Raw genomic sequence first — 20,418 nt, 5'->3', positions numbered from 1 at the left:
ACAAACTCGGCAGATCACCCCGTGGAGAAATTGTGTGAACTTCAGTTTTCAAATAGAGTGGTTCTCTGTTTGGCAATTCCCCATGTCTTGCATTCAGGAGAGCTCAGGTTTAATCTTTAGCATCTTAGTTAAGGCTTCAGGGCTGAGAGCAGCTGTAAAATGGAGTAGACAGTACTGGGCTGAATGGACCAATGTTTGACTTGGTATAAGACAATTGCATATGCCCATATGAGAGCAAACTCAACAGAGAGCAATACAAGTGGTGTTTTTTATTCGGGGGTGGGGAGAAAAAGTAGAAACACAAAAAAGCCTATTTTCCATTTTCCTTCTCTTTGTCCCACCTTGCAGATTGGAAGCCAGGGAATCCCAGAATATGGCTATGGCAAAAAGCTGTTGTTTGCTATTTCAGTGACTGCAGTGATAATAATCATCATTTCAGTAATTGGGCTGATTGAGGTAAGCTAAAAATGCATTTTTAAGTTGGAGTTATTAACTGCCGTATCCAAGGGCTTGGGATGGGAAGCGAATGTCCCCCAAAGACACAGTCTCCTCCAGCTCACATTCACCAGAAAATTGTGATTAGCTCACATTCACCAGAAAATAAATTTGAGAAGGGGTGGATTAATAACGAGAAGCAAGAGGTGGCCAGCAGGGGGCGCAGTGAAAATTGCACCAGCAGCCTTCTTCCCATGTGACCTCCCCATCAGAACCCAGAAGAAAAAAGCAACAATCTGCAGGAGGCTCTGGATTCTCTGTAAACTCTCAGCTTATATTCATTTGCAAGCTCGGTTTGTAGCATATTTTACTATCATCTAGAAAACCTCTAAATAATGGCATGATATCAACCCCAAAGCCTGAAGTTGGTTTGTTGTGACCCATTGTCACATCCCCTTCTTCTGCTCAGTCTTCCAGTGCAGGTTCTTCAATGCTCGATAAGCCTCTTTGGCTCAAGTATATGTACCAGCTTCTGGATGAAGTACGGAAAAAGAGCATGGTGGACAAAATGCACGATGAAGAATCCTCTGAAGACGAGGATATATTCAGCTGGGCAAGGTATAAATGAAAGGAATATTCTCAGAGCTGCATGGGTTGCATAACATCTCATCTTTGATTGCTCCCACACTAGCCCTTCCCTTCAGAATCACTATCTTTCATTCACTCACTTGGCGCATGAGGAGTGGCTTTATGACAATGTGGTTGATTATGATGCTCTGCCATTTCCTGGTCCTGGTGGCCACTATATGTCCTGCAATGTCTCTTCCACAATTACTTTTCAATAGAGGCTTGCCAGCTTTGTGGTGCTGATGTGGGAAGTCGCAACAGGGGACTCCTTGGGCAGTTTGGTATTGTTTTGGTCTTTAGTTTTTTAAATAAAACCTTTCTCTAATGTGCAATAAAGTTGGGAAATGGAGGACAAAACAGTGGAGTTGCTAGAGCAGATTGCGATCACTCTCTCCCATCGATCACTCTCTCCCACCATTTCCCAGAACGAGCCTGCAAATGAGCTTTTCCTGACTCCCGAACTTGTGCTGATTATAAACAGCGGCAATCTACAACATTAACCCAATGCCTACATATATGTAGGAGTAAATGCCATCAAACGGAATGGGACTTACTTCATTCTGAGTAGACATGCATAGGAAGGGACTGAGCTTAAGATCCACTTTCATAGCCTGTGCGCTTTCCAGACGATACGCTACAACAGTGTCACTACTGTCCATTAAGTGTGCTTACGTACTGCCTGTATTTCGACATCGTTGTCCTTCCGCTGTCAGCAAGGTGCCATTCACATTAGGGATGTGCAAACAGGTTTGGGGGTTTGCGGTTTGGGTTTGGGGGTTCGATGGTTCAACCCCTGGACCACACACCCCCAGTTCGGTTCTGCGTAGAACCAAACCACCCCGATGGTTCGGTGGTGGTTCATGAACATTTTCAAGTTTAAATTTTTTTTTTAACCTTAAAAGTGATCATTGAGGTGATGGTGGGGATGGGTGCGCAGAGGTCAAATGCCCCCCTCGAGCCCTGTAGGCCTGTTTTTTGGCCCGTTCATGCCTTCCTAAAACGGCATGGTGGCCAAAACGTCAGCCGCCAAGCATGCCTGGCATGGCCCACAGGGGCCATTTGCTCATATATGGTGGCCATTAAAAATATATATTAAAAAAAATAGCTGCCAAAACAAAAATGGCCACCTTGCATGTGCAAATGGCCTTTGTGAGGCCATGGGCCATGCCAGGCCTCGCAGAGGCCATTTGCACATGCACATTGGCTGCAATTTTGGCTGCCACGCCATTTTAGGAAGGCCTGAACAGGCAAAAAATGGGCCTAAAAGGCCCGAGGGAGGCATCTTGAAGGCTGGAGGAGGGAGGGGGAAGCTCCACTCACCCCCCTGTCATCTCAACAATCACTTTTAAGGTTAAAAAAGAAATTAAAACTTGAAAAGGTTTCTGAATCCCCCCAGACCGAACCAAACGGGCTGGTGGTGGTGGTGGTTGAGGGGTGCTGGACCAACCTGGCTCGGTTGGGTTTGAGGTGAGTTCAGCTTCGAAGCAAACTGGGCCAGTGGGTTTTGTGCACACCCCTAATTCACATTTCTGATGTCCAGGGGCATACCATTAATGAGGCAAAGGGAGATGAATGTCTCTGGCCCACAGCCTCTGAGGGCCCCTCCAAGGCCAGTCCTTGGCCTCTCAATTCTGCCATGCAGTATGCCTGCAAGGGAGAGCAAAGGCAGCTGCCTGCCTGACATCTCTCTCCCTGCTTCCCGGCCCATGCAGCATGCTTGCGAGAGCGAGAGGGAGCTGCTGGGAGCCCGATGTGATGGAAGGAGGGAGACAAGCAAACTTCCGGCAGGCTGAGGTAGCTGAGAATAATTGTTTGAATCGCTGCTGAGCTCTGTCCTGCTGTTGGGGGAGGGAGACGGTTCTATATGCCTTCTATTGCCCAGGCTGGACCTGGAGGTGGAAGAGGACAGGAGACACCACAAAGAAGGCAAGAACAAGTAAGCCCCCACCCCACCCTGTTTCTTTGGTTTTTTTTTTTTTTTGCAACTTATGGAGCTTGGAGTTCAGTTTGCAAACCGTCTCTCTTCAAAGGGGAAAGGAGAAGAGTTTCATGTGTGGGGGTTTGTGGAGAATGGAGCACCCTTGTGGAAATCGGGTCTGTCTTGTGTATGTTTCCCTTTTTTGTACCAATGTCTGCTCTCTGTGCTTGCAAAACTCCTGAACTCTGCAAATGTCCTGAAAAAGCAGAAGCAGGAGGGAAGCTGGGAGAGGGGGAAAATGCCTTCCTTCCAAACACTCCATTCAGCGATGACGAGGGAAAGAGTGCAAGCCAGGAGAGAGAGGCATGAGGGAGCAGCTAAGCACTCTTGCTTTTCTGAATAGTGGGTCTCTTTCCCACCCAGCCCCCAAGTTGCATTAAAAAACAACAAAAATTCCAAGGTCTATCACATCCTCGCTCAAAAAAACCCATTACCTTGTGCGTAGGGTTTTTTTTTACATCTTTATATTGTTAGGAATTCAATTGTTTAAATATTCAAATATTCAAAATATTCAATAGGAATTCCATTGTTTAGAGACAGAGAGAGGAGTGGATAAAGAATTATGCAGGATGTGGGAATATGTTAAATTGTGTGTTGAAATGTTTCTTCTAATGCATATTTACATGAATATACTTGTTTAATATTATTACATTATTGTGAGTTCAGTTGTTGTTTGTGCCCTCAAGAACCCAAGTGTGCCATGTTGTGTGTGTGTGTGTGTGTGTGTGTGTAAAGATGCTTGACTTCCCAGTCAGTGTACACAGGATTGCAGTTTTATTATAAACATATGTCAGCACAAAATCTCAGGTGGTGTGGTTGTGTTTTGAAATAAGGGTCAAGGCTTTCAAACTGAATCACTTGGTGACAACCCACAGACTGGAAAAACTCCGAAAGAACCACATCCAAGCACTGGTTTGCAGGATTGTATGGATGTTTTAATTGTAAACCTCCCGGAGCCATTTTGGAAGGGCAGTATAAAAGTTGAATAAATACATAATAAATAAAAATGTTAAATTAATTTGCAGTGCTCTTTAAGGCTTGTTATTTTACCACAAGTGAATTTTAGCCCGTTGAAAAACGGGCGCTAGTAATGCTTTCAGCCCCCGCCGCCGAACCGCCCTCCCAGCTGCCCGATCCCACCATTTGTACAGGAAAGAGGAGCTCACCAGCAGAGCTCCTCTTTCTGCAAAGGCTCTTCTCAAACTGGCGCTTTGAGTAGAAAGGACGCCCTTTCCGCTCAAAGCGCCAGTTTGAGAAGAGCCTTTGCAGAAAAAGGAGCTCTGCTAGCGAGCTCCTCTTTCCTGTACAAATGGTGGGATCGGGCAGCTGGGAGGGCGGTTCGGCGGCGGCATTTTTCAGGGCCAATTTGGCCCTTAGTAATTTGGCGGGGGGACGGGAATGGTGGGATCAGGCCCCAAGGTTTCCCCCCCACCCGGCTTTACTGGCGGCGCTAGGCCTTGGCGGCGGCTCCGCCGCCACCTCGGCCAGCTTCCCCACCGCCTCTTCCCCCAGCGCCTCTCTCCTTTATTTGCGGCGGCCGCTTCTGGCCCCGCCGCCGCCTCACCCGCACTCCCGCCGCCAGTTGCCCCGTCGCGGCCACCGCCACCTCTGGCCGTGGCCACGGCTGCGCCGCCGCCTCTCCCGCACTCTCCTCCTGGCGTAGGCGGCGGCCACTTCTCCTTCTCCCGGCCCCAACATGGCCGCCAGGTCCTGCCGTTCGTGCCTCCCTTGCCCTGTTCTGGGCATGCCCAGAACAGGCCAGGCACGAACGCACGCTTGGTGTCCGTCCACGGACGGACACCAAGCGTTTTATTAGAGAGGATGGAAAACCTCTACTGTGAAAAGCCAATATACTAAAAACGCAGCATCGAATTTCAACAAGTTGCCTTCCCCATATTTTGCAAATTGTTTTGTTGGGTTTGAGAACAACTCCCCATCATTGGGTCCATATATCTTGGAGTGGATTCAGATGACAGTTTGTGTTGTCTCTTTAATGTTCTTCTGCAGCAGAGTCATGGGTCCAGGAGAAGGAGAGGAAGGCAGCGAGGGGCCCATTTTAAAATCTCATCCCTGGGCCCACTCCTACCTTGGTACGCCCCTGCCAATGCCTTCTTTCGGATTTCATCCTTCCATTTTAGTCCTACAGCGTTGCATGTGTGTCACAAATATATAGTTGTATTTTCCCATTGTAGGAGGGTTGCACAGGCTCTTTACGTTTTCAAAACGAACCTGCCAAGCCAAAGCATTTTACTGCTGAACAGAGTGTAATCTGGAAAGCACCCTGCTCCTATGCATGTCTACTCAGAAGTAAATCCCATGGGAGTTCAGTGCAACTAACCTCCAGTTTAAATGTGCGTATGGTAACAGTCAAAATCTCTTGCTCAGCTGAAGGCCCCAGAAGAGAGCAGAGGCATCTGTCTGACTTGGATTGAGTTCCCCACTCTTCTCTGGGGCTGATGGAAAGGCAGAAGGAGCCTTCTTGGAGATTCTAGCCCTCAAAGCTAGTAGGAGAAGAGAAGGCAGCTCCAAGCAGCAGCATCCACTGTAGTGAGGCAAGAAGGGGGATCCAGCCAAAGAGGTCCTCCTTTCTCAAAAAGAGGCTCCATCTCCAGCCCTAGTACCTGAGGTCTGAGTCATTCTCCTTCTCCATCTCTCTTATGGAAAAACATTTTAAAAGCCCGGTTGGTTCAATAAAGCGGGATTGCACTCCTGAATTTAAGTAACATTTAAAATTCAGAAAGTGGTGCTTCCTTCCCAATTGCTTCTCCACAGCAGGCATTTTCCCCCATTTGTCATGTGGATGGGAATTGTAAATCTATATTGCTGCACAGAACTTCTAGCCTATGGCTTTATGAGGACCTGGTGCCTAAACGGCTGTTCTTTCTTTAAACATAAAAGCAAATGCCAAAAGACAATTTTCTGTGACTTTCGGCTTCAAGCAAAATCTGCAAAATGTATGGAAAATTCCTGGAAATTATCCAGACATGGCTTCATGCCACGGGGTATCTGAAGAGTGAATTTGCTTTGCAGCAGATTCGCAACAGTTTAATTTGGGGAATTAAATTGACGGTTCACAAAGGGTCAGCTCCTCTTTGCATTCCCTGCAGATATTTTTCCTCTGTGTGTTCCCACAGCTTGCTCCTGGATTTTTTCCCCAACTAATCACCTCCCAGAGGAGAAGGCGAGAGACTTCTTCTTGTTGTTGTTATTGTTGGTTTGTCAGTTGGTGTTCTGCAAGATTGACTAGTCAAAACAACAGAACACTAAACCCGAAGTATTATCTCAGCGAATGTTTCTGTGTGTATGTTCATAGAAACCACTCCCAATTTCAGGGGCTCATTTTTATCTTTATAGCATGCATAAGAACTTAAGGATCCTCTAGGATAACTTATTTGTGTGAACAAAATCAATGGGCTCTATTTTTCAGCGATTCCTTCCACACCACACACATGAATTATCCCAAAGTTTCATTTCTCGACTTGCAAAAATGAATGAGAATTTGGAGAGACGCTTGCCTGGGCTGACTTCTTGTCAATTCACATCTTGGGAGGGCTTAATTAGTACTAGGGCCCACTTAGAACCATTCCAAACTATGTGAAGCAAGAAAAAGCCCCTTTGAGCATGTGCAGAGTGCTGTTGCAGTCACAACCAAAATTCAGACTTATTAAAAAATTTAAATGAAGTACAAAATTTGGTTAGTAATTGGTTTCAGTATCATCAGCTAAATGAAATTTATAAAAAGGATCTTAAAGTTGGATTTGTGGATCAAATGTTGAGATTTGAGAAGGAGTTGTGTGAAAATGATCAAAGATGAGTCTCTAAGATGTATAAGTAACTAACTGGGCAAAGAGGAACCTTTTACCGTGGTGATTTTCTTTATTTAGCAGGGGGAGAGTAACTGGCCCTATCCACCCCCAGCACAGTACCTCCAGTGACTGTTGCTGGTGTCTATCTTGTGTTTTTTTAGAATGTGAGCCCTTTGGGGACAGGGAGCCATCTTATTTATTTATTATTTCTCTGTGTAAACCACCCTGAGCCATTTCTGGAAGGGCGGTAAAGAAATCAAATTATTATTATTATTATTATTATTATTATTATTATTATTATTATTAAATAAGTAGCTTTTGGAGGAGACAAGAGATGAAGTGGTTAAAACGACTATGAAAAAACAGGCTCAAGATGTGGGTCATAATATAGATATGGCTGCTTGGGAAAAATTATGGAAAACTGATTTAAAGTTTACTGCATGTTATACTTTTAAAGAAAATTATTATAAGGTGATGTATAGGTGGTATCTGACACCAAAAAAATTAGCATTAATGTATAAAAATGTTTCAAACAAATGTTGTAAATGTGGACAATGTGAAGGAACTTTTTTCCATATGTGGTAGTCATGCGGGAAGGCAAAGTTTGGGATATGATATATAATGAGTTGAAGAAAATTTTTAATGACATTTCCTAAGAGGCCAGAATCCTTCCTGCTGGGAATAACCCAAGGAGAGTTTTCCACAAGAAATTTAACATTTTTTAATGTATGCAACCATGGCGGCCAGGATAGTATACGCGCAGAAATCGAGACACTAAAATGCCCTCAAAAGGAGACTGGTTGATAAAAATTTTGGAATATGCTGAGTTGGCAAAGCTTACAGCACTTATAAGGGATGAAAATTTGGAATCTTTCAAAGAAGATTGGGAACCATTTTTACTTTACTTAAATAAATATTTTTCTAATATGGACTTTTCAGTAGGGTTTGAAATATAGTAATAACAGCAGGTTGGGTTTGGTAAAATCGAGTAGTAATGTGGAGTTTCTATATTTTGAATTATTATAGCAATGGTTTATATGTATAGTTAACATGAACTGTGCAGATAGGTAAGCGGGAAGTCAATATTTACTTAATTGTAAGCTGTTGTAAAAGCCAATAAAAAATTAAAATGCAAAATAACAACAACCAAAACCCAGACTTGAGTCCCGGCACCTCTAATTTTTGAAAATTAAGCTCTGAGTTTCCAACACACAGTGAAAAGCCGCCCTCTGCATTAACCATCCCCCACAAACGAACCTTGCACCAATCCTTTCTTTATAAGGGTCCCCACCACCACCACCATTTGCCAACACTGTTCTTTGAGCCCAGCCTGGAACAGATTTTCTAGGTTCACCAAACTTCTTTAACACAGCCAGAAGCAACTGCGATCTCTCCCTGCCCAAAGACTACTCGCGAAAGTTGTACTCCGTGCACCACAACTCTGCCTCCCCATCGCCAGCGAAAGCATGTGTGGCTGGCTCTATTTTACCCACACTCCATCCTAGGTTTACACTGCCAGAGCTGCATGATTGATCACAGGTAGTTTCTCTCCCCTCCAGCCTTCTGTTTCCAGCCAACTTGCTGGGAAAAGGCAGGCTACAGGGTAGGGAGGAGGAAGGCAGTAGGGTTGTGCATTTTGTTTTGTTTTCTGTTTTGTTTTTGGCCCGAGGAAGGCAGCCTAGAAGAAGTACACAGCAAGCAGTACTTCCAGTGGCCAAAGCCCTTTGCTATATTTCTCTTATTACACATTGCAAAAGGGCACTGGCTCTCCATTTAGCCCATTTCAATAACAGCTTGGATTCTTCTCCAGCAAAGCTAGCCACAGTCGGGAAAACAGACAGACAATAAGTAACACAGCTATCAAATTCCCCTTCCTTGTGGAAGACCAGTGAGACAAGTTGCCAAGTAGCCACCTCTGTTGACTCTTGGCATTCCGCAAATCCATGCAGCAAACAGTTTTTTAACCCACCCACCCCCGAAAGTATTAGGTGTTGTTGTTTTTTTTAAAGCTGATTTATTGGCAATGGTCCCTCTGCACATTGTGGAGAAGCGTCAGGGCATACCAGAAATCCCGCCCCCCGCCGAAAAAGTTGCCGCAAATAGAGGATTATTTTACCCTAGACATAATTTGGGCTAAGCCAGAATGCGCAGCCCTAACTCGGGGAAAGCCAGAATCGTGTTTGAATTGGTCCCTGATAGCCCACCGCGATTTTGGGGTAAATCCAGCTGATATGTGAATTCGGACCCTCCATTCTGGAGGAGATGCGAGCTAAAAGTCATGTGTGTGAAAGTCCCTGGTGTGAAAGTTCCTGTTCCAATACAGGAACTAGCAAAACCACCACAAGCCATAGAATGAATTGTCACCTTTTTCCTGGCATAGCTCTTGTGCCTGGCAACTGTGTAACCTGTTGAGCAGGCATTCAGGAGATGCACTTGTATTCTCTTAGCTTCAAGATACAATTAATGGCTTCCCCATTTGAACAGTTTGCCTGTCATTCAGCTGCTAACCTTAATCAGATGTGGGACTTCAGCACTCGGCATAGATCTTTGTGCCCTCCCTATGGCTAGTAGAAGCAGAAGGAATTACGCAAACATGGAAAGACATGCCAAACTTATTCATGTACATAATTTATTCCTGTTGCAGGATTTAGCCTTACTTAGCACACAATTTGGATTTGATCTTTCTAAATGGGTAGCCAGTACTCTGTTCTCGATACAAGCGGTTCATAGCTAAGGCTATCTCTTTTCGACCACTAACACAATCTTGGCCATGATATGAACCACTGCAGGGCAAATGTGTGCAGTGTCGCTGTGCCAATACAGTCAGGTTCATAACAGCCAAACAGTCTTGGATAAATGATACCAAGTTGGGAAACCATTTGAGACCCTATTAGTCTTCTGCAAGCTCCACATAACTTTGGCTCTTCTCTGTTTGTCAGAGTTCCCAGAGCTCCACCAGGTCCACCAAGCCCATCACCAGTAGAACAACCGCCTTCAAGAAGGCCCAGCTCAAGAAAAATGTAAGTAACGATTGTATTCTGTCCAATGAGTCTATTCTCACAATGGGGGTAAACGGGGCTAAAGGAGCCCAGCCCAGTTTTCTATCATCGTGAGAACCACCGGGCTTGCGGGCAAGCCCAGTGATTCTCTGGCAGCTAGGCCGCCAAAGTAGCCCTCTCCTTAACCCAGGTTAGTGGAGTGAGTGCTCCGCTAACCTGGGTTTTCTGATCGTATGCCACCATGGCAAGGCACTCCACCATGGCAACACACAAGGAGACCTTGGCCAGCAGGCTCAAACAAGGCTCCTGGTCCCGAAGGTTTCTCCAGGATGCCCCACACTCTAACGTGGGGCATCCTGTGGCTTCTGGGGGCCGCCAATCTCCAGCACCCCAACCAGAGCCAGTAATTGTGTGGGCAGCCAAACGGCCGCCCAGGGACGGCTTGTTGATCATCTGCAGGGAGGTGTAAGTTAACCCGCTCTCCCCACAGGCCTGCTGGAAGCTCTTCTCACTGATTGTGAGAAGAGCTTCAATATCTGTTATGTTTGTTGTTTAGAAGTTTGTCCCAGTGGGGATCCTGTAGAGATTATGTGGGGTGGAGTCAGAAAGGAAAAGGGTGGGGAAGGGGAAAGAGAAGGAGAAAATGGAGTTATTTCTGAATAAATGGTTTTATGTATGTATGTATGTATATATGTATCAAACCTTTGTCTCTGGGGGGTTAACATAAAACAATTAAAACACATATAAAAAGTTAAAACAATTCAACAATTTAAAATCAACCATAAAATTAAAACAGGCAGTTTTTAAAAGCTGGGGAAACTTGGGTGAAAAGGTGAGTTTTCAGATGTTTTTTAAAAATTGACAGAGATGGGGAGGATCGTATATCAACAGGGAGCGCATTCCACCATCTCAGGGTAGTAACCGAGAAGGCCCATCACTGTGTAGCCACTAGATGAGTTGGCAGCAACTGGAGACGGACTTCCTCAGATGACCTCATTGGGCAGTGTGGCTCATAGTGAAGAAGACGCTCTCTTAAACACCAAGGGCCTAAGCCGTTTAGGGTTTTACAAGTTATAAGTACTGTAGCACTTTGTGTTTTACCTGGAAAGCAATTGGCAACCAGTGAAGCTCCATCAGCAAAGAAGTAATGTGGTCTCTCCGAGATGACCCACAGACTAACCTGGCTGCCGTTTTCTGAACCAACTGAAGTTTCTGGACTACGTACAAAGGCAGTCCAACATAGAGCGCATTACAAAAGTCAAGTCTGGAGGTTACCAACAAATGTACCACTATTTTGAGGTCACTGATCTCAAGAAACGGGCACAGCTGGAGTATCAACCAAAGCTGATGGAAAGCACCACTGGCCACCGCCTCAACCTGAGAAACCAAGGAGAGGTGTGGATCCAGAAGTACTCCCAGAGTAATGTCTGCGAGCCATGCAAAAAACCAAGTGTGCCTTAATATGCACAGCAGTAATTCCCAACCAATGTTTATTTGACATATTTATTTGATATATTTTATACTGCCCAAACATATGTCTCAAGGCAGTTTGCAAAAGGGTTAAAGTACAAAAATTAAAACATTAATAAGCATGTGCATTTTGAGCATTTTTCTAAAGGCTACCAGAAATGTTGACGCTCTTGTTTCGACAGGGAGTGCATTCCAAAGTTTTGGGGTGGCCACAGAGGGGGCCGAACTCTGAGTTGCCACCGGACACGCCGGTGTCAGTTGTGGGCCGACCTCCACAGATGATCTTAATGAGCGGCGGGCTCTTGAAGTAGAAGGAATAATGTGCCACAAGGAATAAGCTCATGAGAATAATTACAGCTCCTGAAGCCCCAAGTGCTTCTCTGCAGAGAATCTGTTGCACTCCTACATGACTCACTGCTCGGGCACTGCCTCTGGGGAGGGGAGACCCCACTGAGGGCAGGCGATCCTGTCATGTTGGAGCTGTGTCACTCCCAGTGCAGTGGCATAGAAGAACTCCCCAGCCTGAGAGGGGCTGCCTGCTTGTTGCATCTCCGCAAGTCACCACTCTGAGCTTCCAGTCAGCAGGCTCCCCTAGCCACTAGCGTCATGATACAGGCAGTGGCCCATGGCCAGATTTTTTGATGCCTCTCACTGCCACTGCAGCTAACCTCTGCCTGCCCACCTGGCTGCCACCCTCTCTCCCTCCCTGCCTCCCTCCACAGCTTCCCACCCACTTGACCACCTGCCTGCCTCTGTCCCTGTGGCTGCTGGCAGCAAAGAGCCAGCATGTGGGCAAATGATGGCGCATGTCACTGAGCTGTGATGTCATTCGCCCATGCGCCAGCCTTTTGCTGCTGATGGTGACGGAGAGAGAGAGAAAGAGAGAGAGGCAAGAGGGAGAGAGAGAGGCAGGTAGCGCGTGGCTCCCCTAACCCTGGTCCCACTGAGTGACGTGTTTTTGCTCCACACAGTCGCCCAGCGGCAGATCTGCCCCTGCCCCCAACTCAGTGGCTCATGGAGAACACCACATGGGGTGGGATCCCTTGAGGGCAGGTGGCTATTACGCTTCCACATTCTAAAAGTAAGCCTTTGCAGACCTAGGAAGAAAGTGTGCCTCTCATTTTATATCAGGGGGGAAAGCATGCCTCCACTGCTAGAGGTTTGGGGAACATCAATCCATGGGAAGATTCATGCCTTCCTTCCATTCAGCCTTTGGTTTTACCGATAACACAAACAGCCCTGAACAACAGAGAAATAGGTACACACAGCATAATACAAAGAATCAAAAAGCTGAACTATGAAAAATGTAAGTTCAGTTCCAGTTCAGGTTCTTCAGTTATTTTTTAACTTGTCCATTCAGGAACGAACTGTAAATACTGAGCACCAAGCTACACATGACATTAAACCTGGCATTAGTAAGTAGACAGCCTTAACCTGGAAGGCGCTTTCCAGATTAGACCCTGCAACAAGGTCAGGACGTATCTCTGAAGTGTGCTTCCACACTTCCTGTGCTGTGACACCGCAGTCCCTACGCTGACAGCAGGGTGCCGTTCATATGTCGGATGCCTCGCTTTGAATGTAATCACTGTGATTTAGTACTATGATGTTGTATATCCGGCGTAAAGAAGTTGCTGTTTTGGGGGGTTATTATTATTATTTTAATTACTACATGTATAGTCCGCTCTTCCTCCAAGGAGCCCAGAGTGGTGTACTACATACTTGAGTTTCTCTTTCACAACAACCCTGTGAAGTAGGTTAGGCTGAGAGAGAAGTGACCTGGCCAGAGTCACCCAGCTAGTTTTATGGCTGAATGGGGATTTGAACTCGGGTCTCCCCAGTCCTGGTCCAGCACTCTAATCACACTTGACTAACAAGCAGAAGGTTGCTGGTTCAAATCCACGCTGGTACTATATCGGGCAACAGCTTTTTAGCCATAATCTCATACTGCATGGGAAGAAGCAATGGTAAACCCGTCCTGTATTTTACCAAAAGAAAACCACAGGATTCTGTGAGCGCCAGAAGTCCAAATTGACTTGATGGCACACTTTACTTTACTTTACTTTTCGTGAGACTGCTCCCCGTGCTGTTTACGTTTTGAATGCGATTTGCCTGAAGGGAAGCATTTTGCTGCAGGAAAGCGCCAAAATGGTTCCTTTGCAAATCACCACTTTGGGGGCAAATGGACACTTTGGTGTGGTGGGGAGAATTTTCACGTGGATAGAGCACAGGAGGAAAGTCTTGACTCTGCCCCTCGTTTCACAGCACCTTCCCAGATTGGGGCCCCCTGTGACTGATAGTTAAAAGGGTCTGCTTCCAGGTTGCACCTGTCTTCTAACCATGGATTTCATGTCATGTGCAGTTTGGCCATCATTTGGTCACTAGGGCGCTTTAGAGATTGTGAGCCTTACACCGCAAAAAGTGGTGTAAACTGGAACGTTTTGTGGCACCAAATTCAAACCACATTAGAGATCCGTTATAAGGGGGCAAGCCTCCTACAACAGGCAAATACAGCTTTTTTTTTTTTTTTTTTTTTTTTGCAATATAGATGCAACGTTATAGGGCTGTGAGACATCAATAAAACCCAAAAGAAGGCACTGGAAATATGAAAGGCACCTTCCTTACAACACAGGGGCTGTGATGTCAAAACACAGGCAGTACAGAAGCACACTTAAGGGACCCATTGTGACACTGTGATAGCGTGCAATCTGGAAAGCGCCCTGTCCACACACTTTGAATCAGTTATACATTTTCAAGCATAATGACAGCAAACCCTTTTGCTTGCAGAATAACAGTATTGCTTGAGTGACCTGCCCTTCACCGGCTAGATGTCACTTCCCCTGCCTGCCACTCCTGGCTCCCTGCCACCCTCCCTTCCTGTCTCCATGACCTTCTTCGCTCTTCCCCATTGGGGATGGGATTTTAAACTGCAGGTTCAGCAGTGAGGAGGGTGAAAAGGGAGCTTGTTCCTCCCACACAGCTGATCTGCAGTTCAAAATCCATCCGCATGGCAGTGACGAGGAATGGGTGCATGAAAGTGGCAGCTCTGGCCTTGTCCCCTGATGCTGCTGCCAGTGTCAAGGGTGTGGCCAGCAGCGCATGGACCTCACCTCGGGCAGCATCAGCACTGGAGCTGACACTGTATATGTAGCGCTACAGCTGAGTGACTGTGAAAAAGCTGCTGTCTTTGAGAAGTAATTGCAATGTGGTGACCAAATGACTAGGGAGGAGAAGAATGCAGCCTCGAACCCCATTCATTTCTCTGACTTCTGCTTCTCTTGCTTTGACAGGTCACAAATGACTGCACCGTCCCCTGCTAGAAAGCCCAGTTCCAAGACACTGTGAGTAATTGCAGAGTTCCTTATTATAGGCTGTTACTTCTTCCCTTTCAACTAGTCATTTGGGACTACTCAGTGTAGTGACCTACACTTATTGGCAGATCCATCAATAGGACATTTAACTGGCTCAAAATATTATATTGTGCAAAGTATGTAAAGTGTTGCTCCCAAGCTAAAATTTGATGCTCCCGATCTAAAAACCTAGTGTAGAATACTATGTGCATTAATGTCACTTGGAGGAGAGCTGGTCTTGCTGTAGCGAGCAGGGTCTGGCCTGGTTTGGATTTGGATGGGTGACTACATGTGTGCGCTGCCTGGTATAGGGGAGGGGGCCATAGCTCAGTGATAGAGCATCTGCTTGCATGCAGAAGTTCCCAGGTTCCCTCCCTGGTATCTCCAGGTATGGCTGGGAGAGATTCCGACCAGAAACCTGCAAGTTGCTGCCAGGCAGTTTAGAAAATACTGAACTAGATGGACCAATGGTCTGACTCAGTGGGAGGCAGCTTCCTATGTTGCTATGTAACTATGTTTAGGCCTCTCTTTAAAAGGGAGGAGAGAGCGCAGTGGTGACGCACCACAGCCAATTGAATTGAAAACAGTGACTGACATCCAGAGCAGCAAGAGGTTGCTCCAGGGGCTTAGCTAGGGGATAGGGGTCCCGTGTTCATCCCTCTCTCTGGCGGCCCTCCAGATTGAGGGAGATAATGAAGAAAATAGGGAGGGATGGAGCTGGAGGGTTCTCAGGAGCTGGGGTCCCGTGCTCTTTGAACCCTTTCGCTCAATTATAGCTACGCCCCTGGGCTGCTCCTAACTCATCCAGAATCTTCCCAAGCAGCAGAGTGTGCATGCAGCAGGAGGGAGGAGCAATGTTCACTGTCTTCCCTGCCTCTGTTAGTATCCTTTGCCTTCCAAAACTATGTCCTTGAGGGATTTTTGGAAGGTAAAGAGCACTTATGGGGACAGGAAAGAGCAGCAAAAATTAGCAGCTATTCTGGTTGCTACTCTGGATATCAGCCAGTAATAAATTTAAGATGATGATGACGATAATGAACAACTTTGTTAGCTACCCCATAACAAATTGTTCTCTGGGTGGCCCACAACATGAAATTAAAACATGAAATTAAAACACATGACACATTAAATCATAATGGACCAAAAAATAAGGGAGACCGCCTGTCCTCCTCCCACTGCCCGTCATCCTCTCGCTCTCCTGACATACGTTCCTTCCTCCCGCCCTTGCATGTGACACCCCCTCTGGGCCCGCCATTGGTAATGGCTGCAGCGGGGGCAGAGCTTGCCACATCCCCACGCATCCCCTCTACAGGAATTAATTATATAGATCACATTAAATCATAACAGACCAAAAAGGGGGCAGGGGAGAGAAAATACAAAATACAATACAAAGCAACTCTTTTAAAATCCGTTTAAAAAATCAAATTTGAAAATCATAATTTAAAAGGCTGGACTAAACAAAAAGTTCTTTACTTGGCATCTAAAAGAACAAAATGATGAAGCCAGGCGAAGCTCACTCGGGAGGCTATGCCATAAATGGGGTGTAACCACCAAGAAGGCCCTCTCCCTAGTAGCCACCCGCCTCACCTCGTTTGGCAGGAGCATTCAGAAGAGGGCCTTTGAAGAAGCTCTTAAGGTCCGGGTTGGGACATAGGGAGCAAGGCACTCTCTCAGGCAACCCGACCCCAAGCCATTTAGAGCTTTAAAGGTTAAAACCAGCACTTTGAATTGGGCCTGGAAACGGACTGGGAGCCAGTGCAGCTGATGAAGCACTGGCGTAATGTGCTGAAAATGTCCAGTCCTAGTTAATAATCTTGCAGCCCTATTTTGTACCAGCTGTAGTTCCTGGACCATTTTAAAAAAGCAACCCTACATACAATGCATTGTAATTATCTAAGCGAGAGGTTACCAGATACAGATAGAACATTAAAAAGTTCTACTGGAGCAGGTGAAAGATTCATCTAGTCTAGCATGCTGTACCCATGACTGGCTAGACCACAAACAGAGCATGAAACCAATAATGTTCACCCAGTGTTTGTCCCTAATATCAAGTATGCAGAGATATACTGCCTCTATATGTGGAAGTTCAATTGAGCTAGCTTGATAGAGCTGTCAGTGGGCCTCTGCTCCATGAATCTGTATCCTCTCCTTTCAAACTCATCCAAGCCTGTGGCTATTGCCACATCTTGTGGCAATGAATTCCATGAGAATATGCATTGTATGATGAAGGATGTTTGTTGGTTTGTCCTGAAGCTACTGTCAATATACTCCTGAATTGCCTCTGCTCAGTGGCGCGCTCTTACCCCTGAACTTTGGGGCCAAAGTCCAGGGCCTCCACCAGTGTTCTCTCTAACAGGGATTCCCAGATGTTGTTGACTACAGCTCCCAGAATCCCCAGCCAAAGGCCTTTGCAGCCAAAGGACATTGCTGGGTGTTGTAGTGAACAATATCTGGAAATCCCTGCTAGAGGAAACACTGGCCTCCACACCCCTTGGGGGCCCCCACATCCTTTTTAGTCTGTCCTGGGTGGTGTGGTCACCGCTGGCCCACACTGCACCAGGTGGTCAAGTTTAACTGTGACCTGTGCCAGGTGCTTTAGAGACAGAGGAGGGAGTGGGAAAAGAAATATGTGGGATGGGAATATGTTCAACTTGTGTGTTGAAATGTTTCTGCTAGTGCATATCTGCATAAATATATCTGTTTTATATTCTGACTTTCCTGTAAGTTCAATTGCTGTTTGTGCCCTCAAGAATCCACGTATTAAAAATATTGTGTGTGTCACAGTGTGTGTATGTGTATGTGTGTGTGTAGGGGGATGATGCTTAACTTGTGGGGCAGGGGCTCCAGAAGCCTTTAGGTCCAGGCTCCAAAATTACCTAGGGGCACCGCTGCCTCTGATAAAGCACAGACTGTTTGGAGCAAAGGTGTATATGGTTGGTTTGTGTAGTGCTGTAAGCAAATGTGCTCAGGCTGGCCTAGATGCAGCAGATTCTCTATAATGTCTGCTTTCATTCTGTTAGGTCTGCACATCCGTCCCACTTTGCACCTCAATCCGCACCTCCATCTGTGCCTCCATCAATGCCCATGTATATGTCTCCGTCCGTACCTCCATCCTTACCTCCATCCGTACCTCCATACATAACTCCGTACGCCCCTCCATCTGCAACTCCATCTGTACATCCATACGTACCCCCATCAGTATCTCCATCCATCCATCAGTCCGTACCTCCATCTGTACTTCAGTCTGTACCTCCATCCGAATATCAGTCCGTACCTCCATCTGCACCTCACTCCGCACGTCCGTCTGTACATCAGTCCGCACCTCCGTCCGCACCTCCCTCTGCATCTCACTCCGCACCTCACTCCGCACGTCCGTCTATACCTGCACCTGTGGAAGGAGCTCCGCACACACCATCACCAAAATCATCATTGACAAAGCCCCCCAGTGAAGCTTCAAAACGAGGGTAAGTAAATGTAGCGGAATCTGGGCCTGCTTCTTCCTCTCATTAATCTGGTCATCTTAGAGCTGGTCTTTAAGACAGCCTAGTACAAAGTAGGATTGTCAGATACATTTTTTTAAAGGTAGCTAATTTGCACAACCTTTTACTTATGCCAGTTTGCTCTACCCTACATCCACTATCTACTCCACCTTTGAGCAGACTTAATATAGGATGCTCTGCATGCATTGCAATAGACTTAGGCATAAAACAAACTAATCAGTTCCCACTAAGACATAGTCAAAGAAGAAATGGAATCTCTGCTTGTTAAAGATGGGCCAGAGAAAGTTGTTTTGAATACCTCACCCACTCCCAGTCTCTGTCCAGGCTGTAGGAAGGCTGGCAGCAACTCTGGACAGGCAGGTGCCTGCCCTTTTCCTGCCAATGCTGCCAGGCCTATCCCCGTGCGACCCGACGATGTCTCCTCTGTCAGCACCGGGTCTCCCCCCACACATACTGCTACTGCCACTGCCTCCTCCTCTGATGCCAGGCTTGTCTCCGGCTGTGCCATCCCCTGCCGGCCATACCCCTTCCACCCTGTGTCAGTACACCAATGCAGGAGGCATTTCTGGGGCTGAGCAGGATGTGTGGCGCATGGAGAACGCTTTCTGTGTTGACCCAGCTGGGGGCTTCTCTCTCTTGCTTGCCAAGGAGAGGAAGGAAGAACCCTACTGGGCCGGCACAGAAAGCACTCACTGATTGAATGGGCCATGTCACAACGGGAAAGAAGATAGGTGCAGCACCAGGTAGCAGTAGGTGGGGATGATGCCCTGGGGCACCCTGGTGGGGCCCACGGCCCAGGTACAGTCCCCGCCCCGCCCCCCCGCGCTACTCCATTATCCTTACTCACCTGGTCTCTGTGATGGAATTCTCAAACAAAATTTATGGGGTGGAATCCAGAGTTGCATTTCTAGCACCTGAACAGCCTTTGGTTTTTTCAGACATGAGGACCAGATCCAAGAAGGGAAGAGAGCAAGCCTGATTGCCACAAATTGTTCTTAAGTTTTGCTTTTCACTCTTTTTAACAGATCGACGGCAGAAGGTGGCGCTAGCACAGAGTCAAAGAAAGCGTGAGTAACTGCAAAGTCCAAACCTTTGCTGTTTCTTCTTCCCTCTAGTGTTGATCTGCTGCAAGATTGTGATCTTAAGAAGACATCTGCTTTTGCAAAACATTTTTCTGACATGTGTTTAGTTATTAACGGAAATGGGAGCACACACAGCTCCCAAACCTGGGTAGGACACGTCTCCTGCTCTAATTAGAATTGTATAAACCAGCCCACTATGAGGAATTAAGGTTTTGCAACCATTTTAGTCTGTAGGAGACCAGGTTTAGTGTGGGAATGCTGCAAGACACCTTGTATGTGTACCTGCAATCCTGTAAAAGAAATGTAAGAGCCAGAATTGGGCTGTGCTGGCAAACCACAAAGCAAGGTTGGAAGGTTATGGAAAAACAAGAAATACCAAAAGAGCCAAAAGCTCAAAGGACCTAGAATGGCTTGGTAGGCTAGGTAAGATCCACAGTCTCCCTGTTGAAAAGAGGTATGTCTATATGGAAAGGTGCATCCTGATCCTATCCATCAGTTGTGAAAACCAGCCCACAGTTTCTAGTTTGCCATAGTAATGGCAACAAAGAAATGTTTCCCAGATTCACCGGGGGGAAATAAAATTTACTGAGTGCATTTTAATTTAATAATTTAATCTACTTTATATTTTCAGAAGTTCGGGTGCAGGAAGCCAAGCTGGAGGAAGCCAAGCTGGAGGAAGCCAAGCTGGAGGAAGTGAAGGTAGAGGAAGCGCAACGGAAGAAGATTGACCTTTGTTCGCTTGTAAATAATGTTATATTATCTGTAGAGCTCTGTACAAAGTTCTGTTATTATTACTATTATAATACTATTATTATTATTAAATACATAACTCCAAAAGACACACCTCTTCTGCTTCTCCATGGTCTCTGCAGCAAGAGTTCTGCTTATATACAGAACAACATTTGGAAGTTTCGGAGGTTTTGTAGAGCATTCTAGTTCCTGTTCTGAAATGGGGAGACCTGTGCATGGTGCGTGCCGAAGAATACTCCTGTCCCTCCATTACTTTACAATCATAACTCTAGCAGCAGCAGGGGCAGATCTGCCATTGAATACCTGTGTGCTCTGCACATGGGCTACCGGGGGACCCTCAGGATGGGTGCTGAGGGGAGAGGCCTTGCTCAACCACCATTTGCTGCCTTTTGAAGGTCCATTGTGGATACGCCCACCTAACTTT

The 20,418-nt window shown here is 46.4% G+C and overlaps 1 protein-coding gene across 8 annotated transcripts in view; it reads left to right on the top strand.

Annotated features, from left to right (window-relative positions):
• Window positions 1-20,085, top strand: part of LOC128329916 (uncharacterized) — a 481,088-nt gene extending 461,003 nt beyond the window's left edge. For 6 of the 8 annotated variants that reach the window (XM_053261836.1, XM_053261834.1, XM_053261840.1 and 3 more), the window contains 7 exons: window positions 349-456; window positions 905-1,053; window positions 9,786-9,866; window positions 14,603-14,653; window positions 17,683-18,126; window positions 19,188-19,229; window positions 19,876-20,085. In XM_053261836.1, coding sequence (XP_053117811.1) covers window positions 349-456; window positions 905-1,053; window positions 9,786-9,866; window positions 14,603-14,653; window positions 17,683-18,126; window positions 19,188-19,229; window positions 19,876-19,972 — 972 coding nt within the window. In that variant the 3' untranslated portion in view covers window positions 19,973-20,085. Of the gene's footprint in view, window positions 1-348; window positions 457-904; window positions 1,054-3,873; window positions 4,063-9,785; window positions 9,867-14,602; window positions 14,654-17,682; window positions 18,127-19,187; window positions 19,230-19,875 lie in introns of those variants that run through there. The other 2 variants (XM_053261833.1, XM_053261838.1) reach the window with 2 other exon arrangements.
• The last annotated feature ends 333 nt before the right edge of the window (window positions 20,086-20,418 follow it).

Source organism: Hemicordylus capensis, chromosome 6 (assembly GCF_027244095.1).
Source record: "Hemicordylus capensis ecotype Gifberg chromosome 6, rHemCap1.1.pri, whole genome shotgun sequence".
NCBI classification, from domain to species: Eukaryota; Metazoa; Chordata; class Lepidosauria; order Squamata; family Cordylidae; genus Hemicordylus; species Hemicordylus capensis.
The sequence above is the reverse complement of the archived record's forward strand: the minus strand, read 5'-3'. Positions and strand labels throughout refer to the sequence as shown.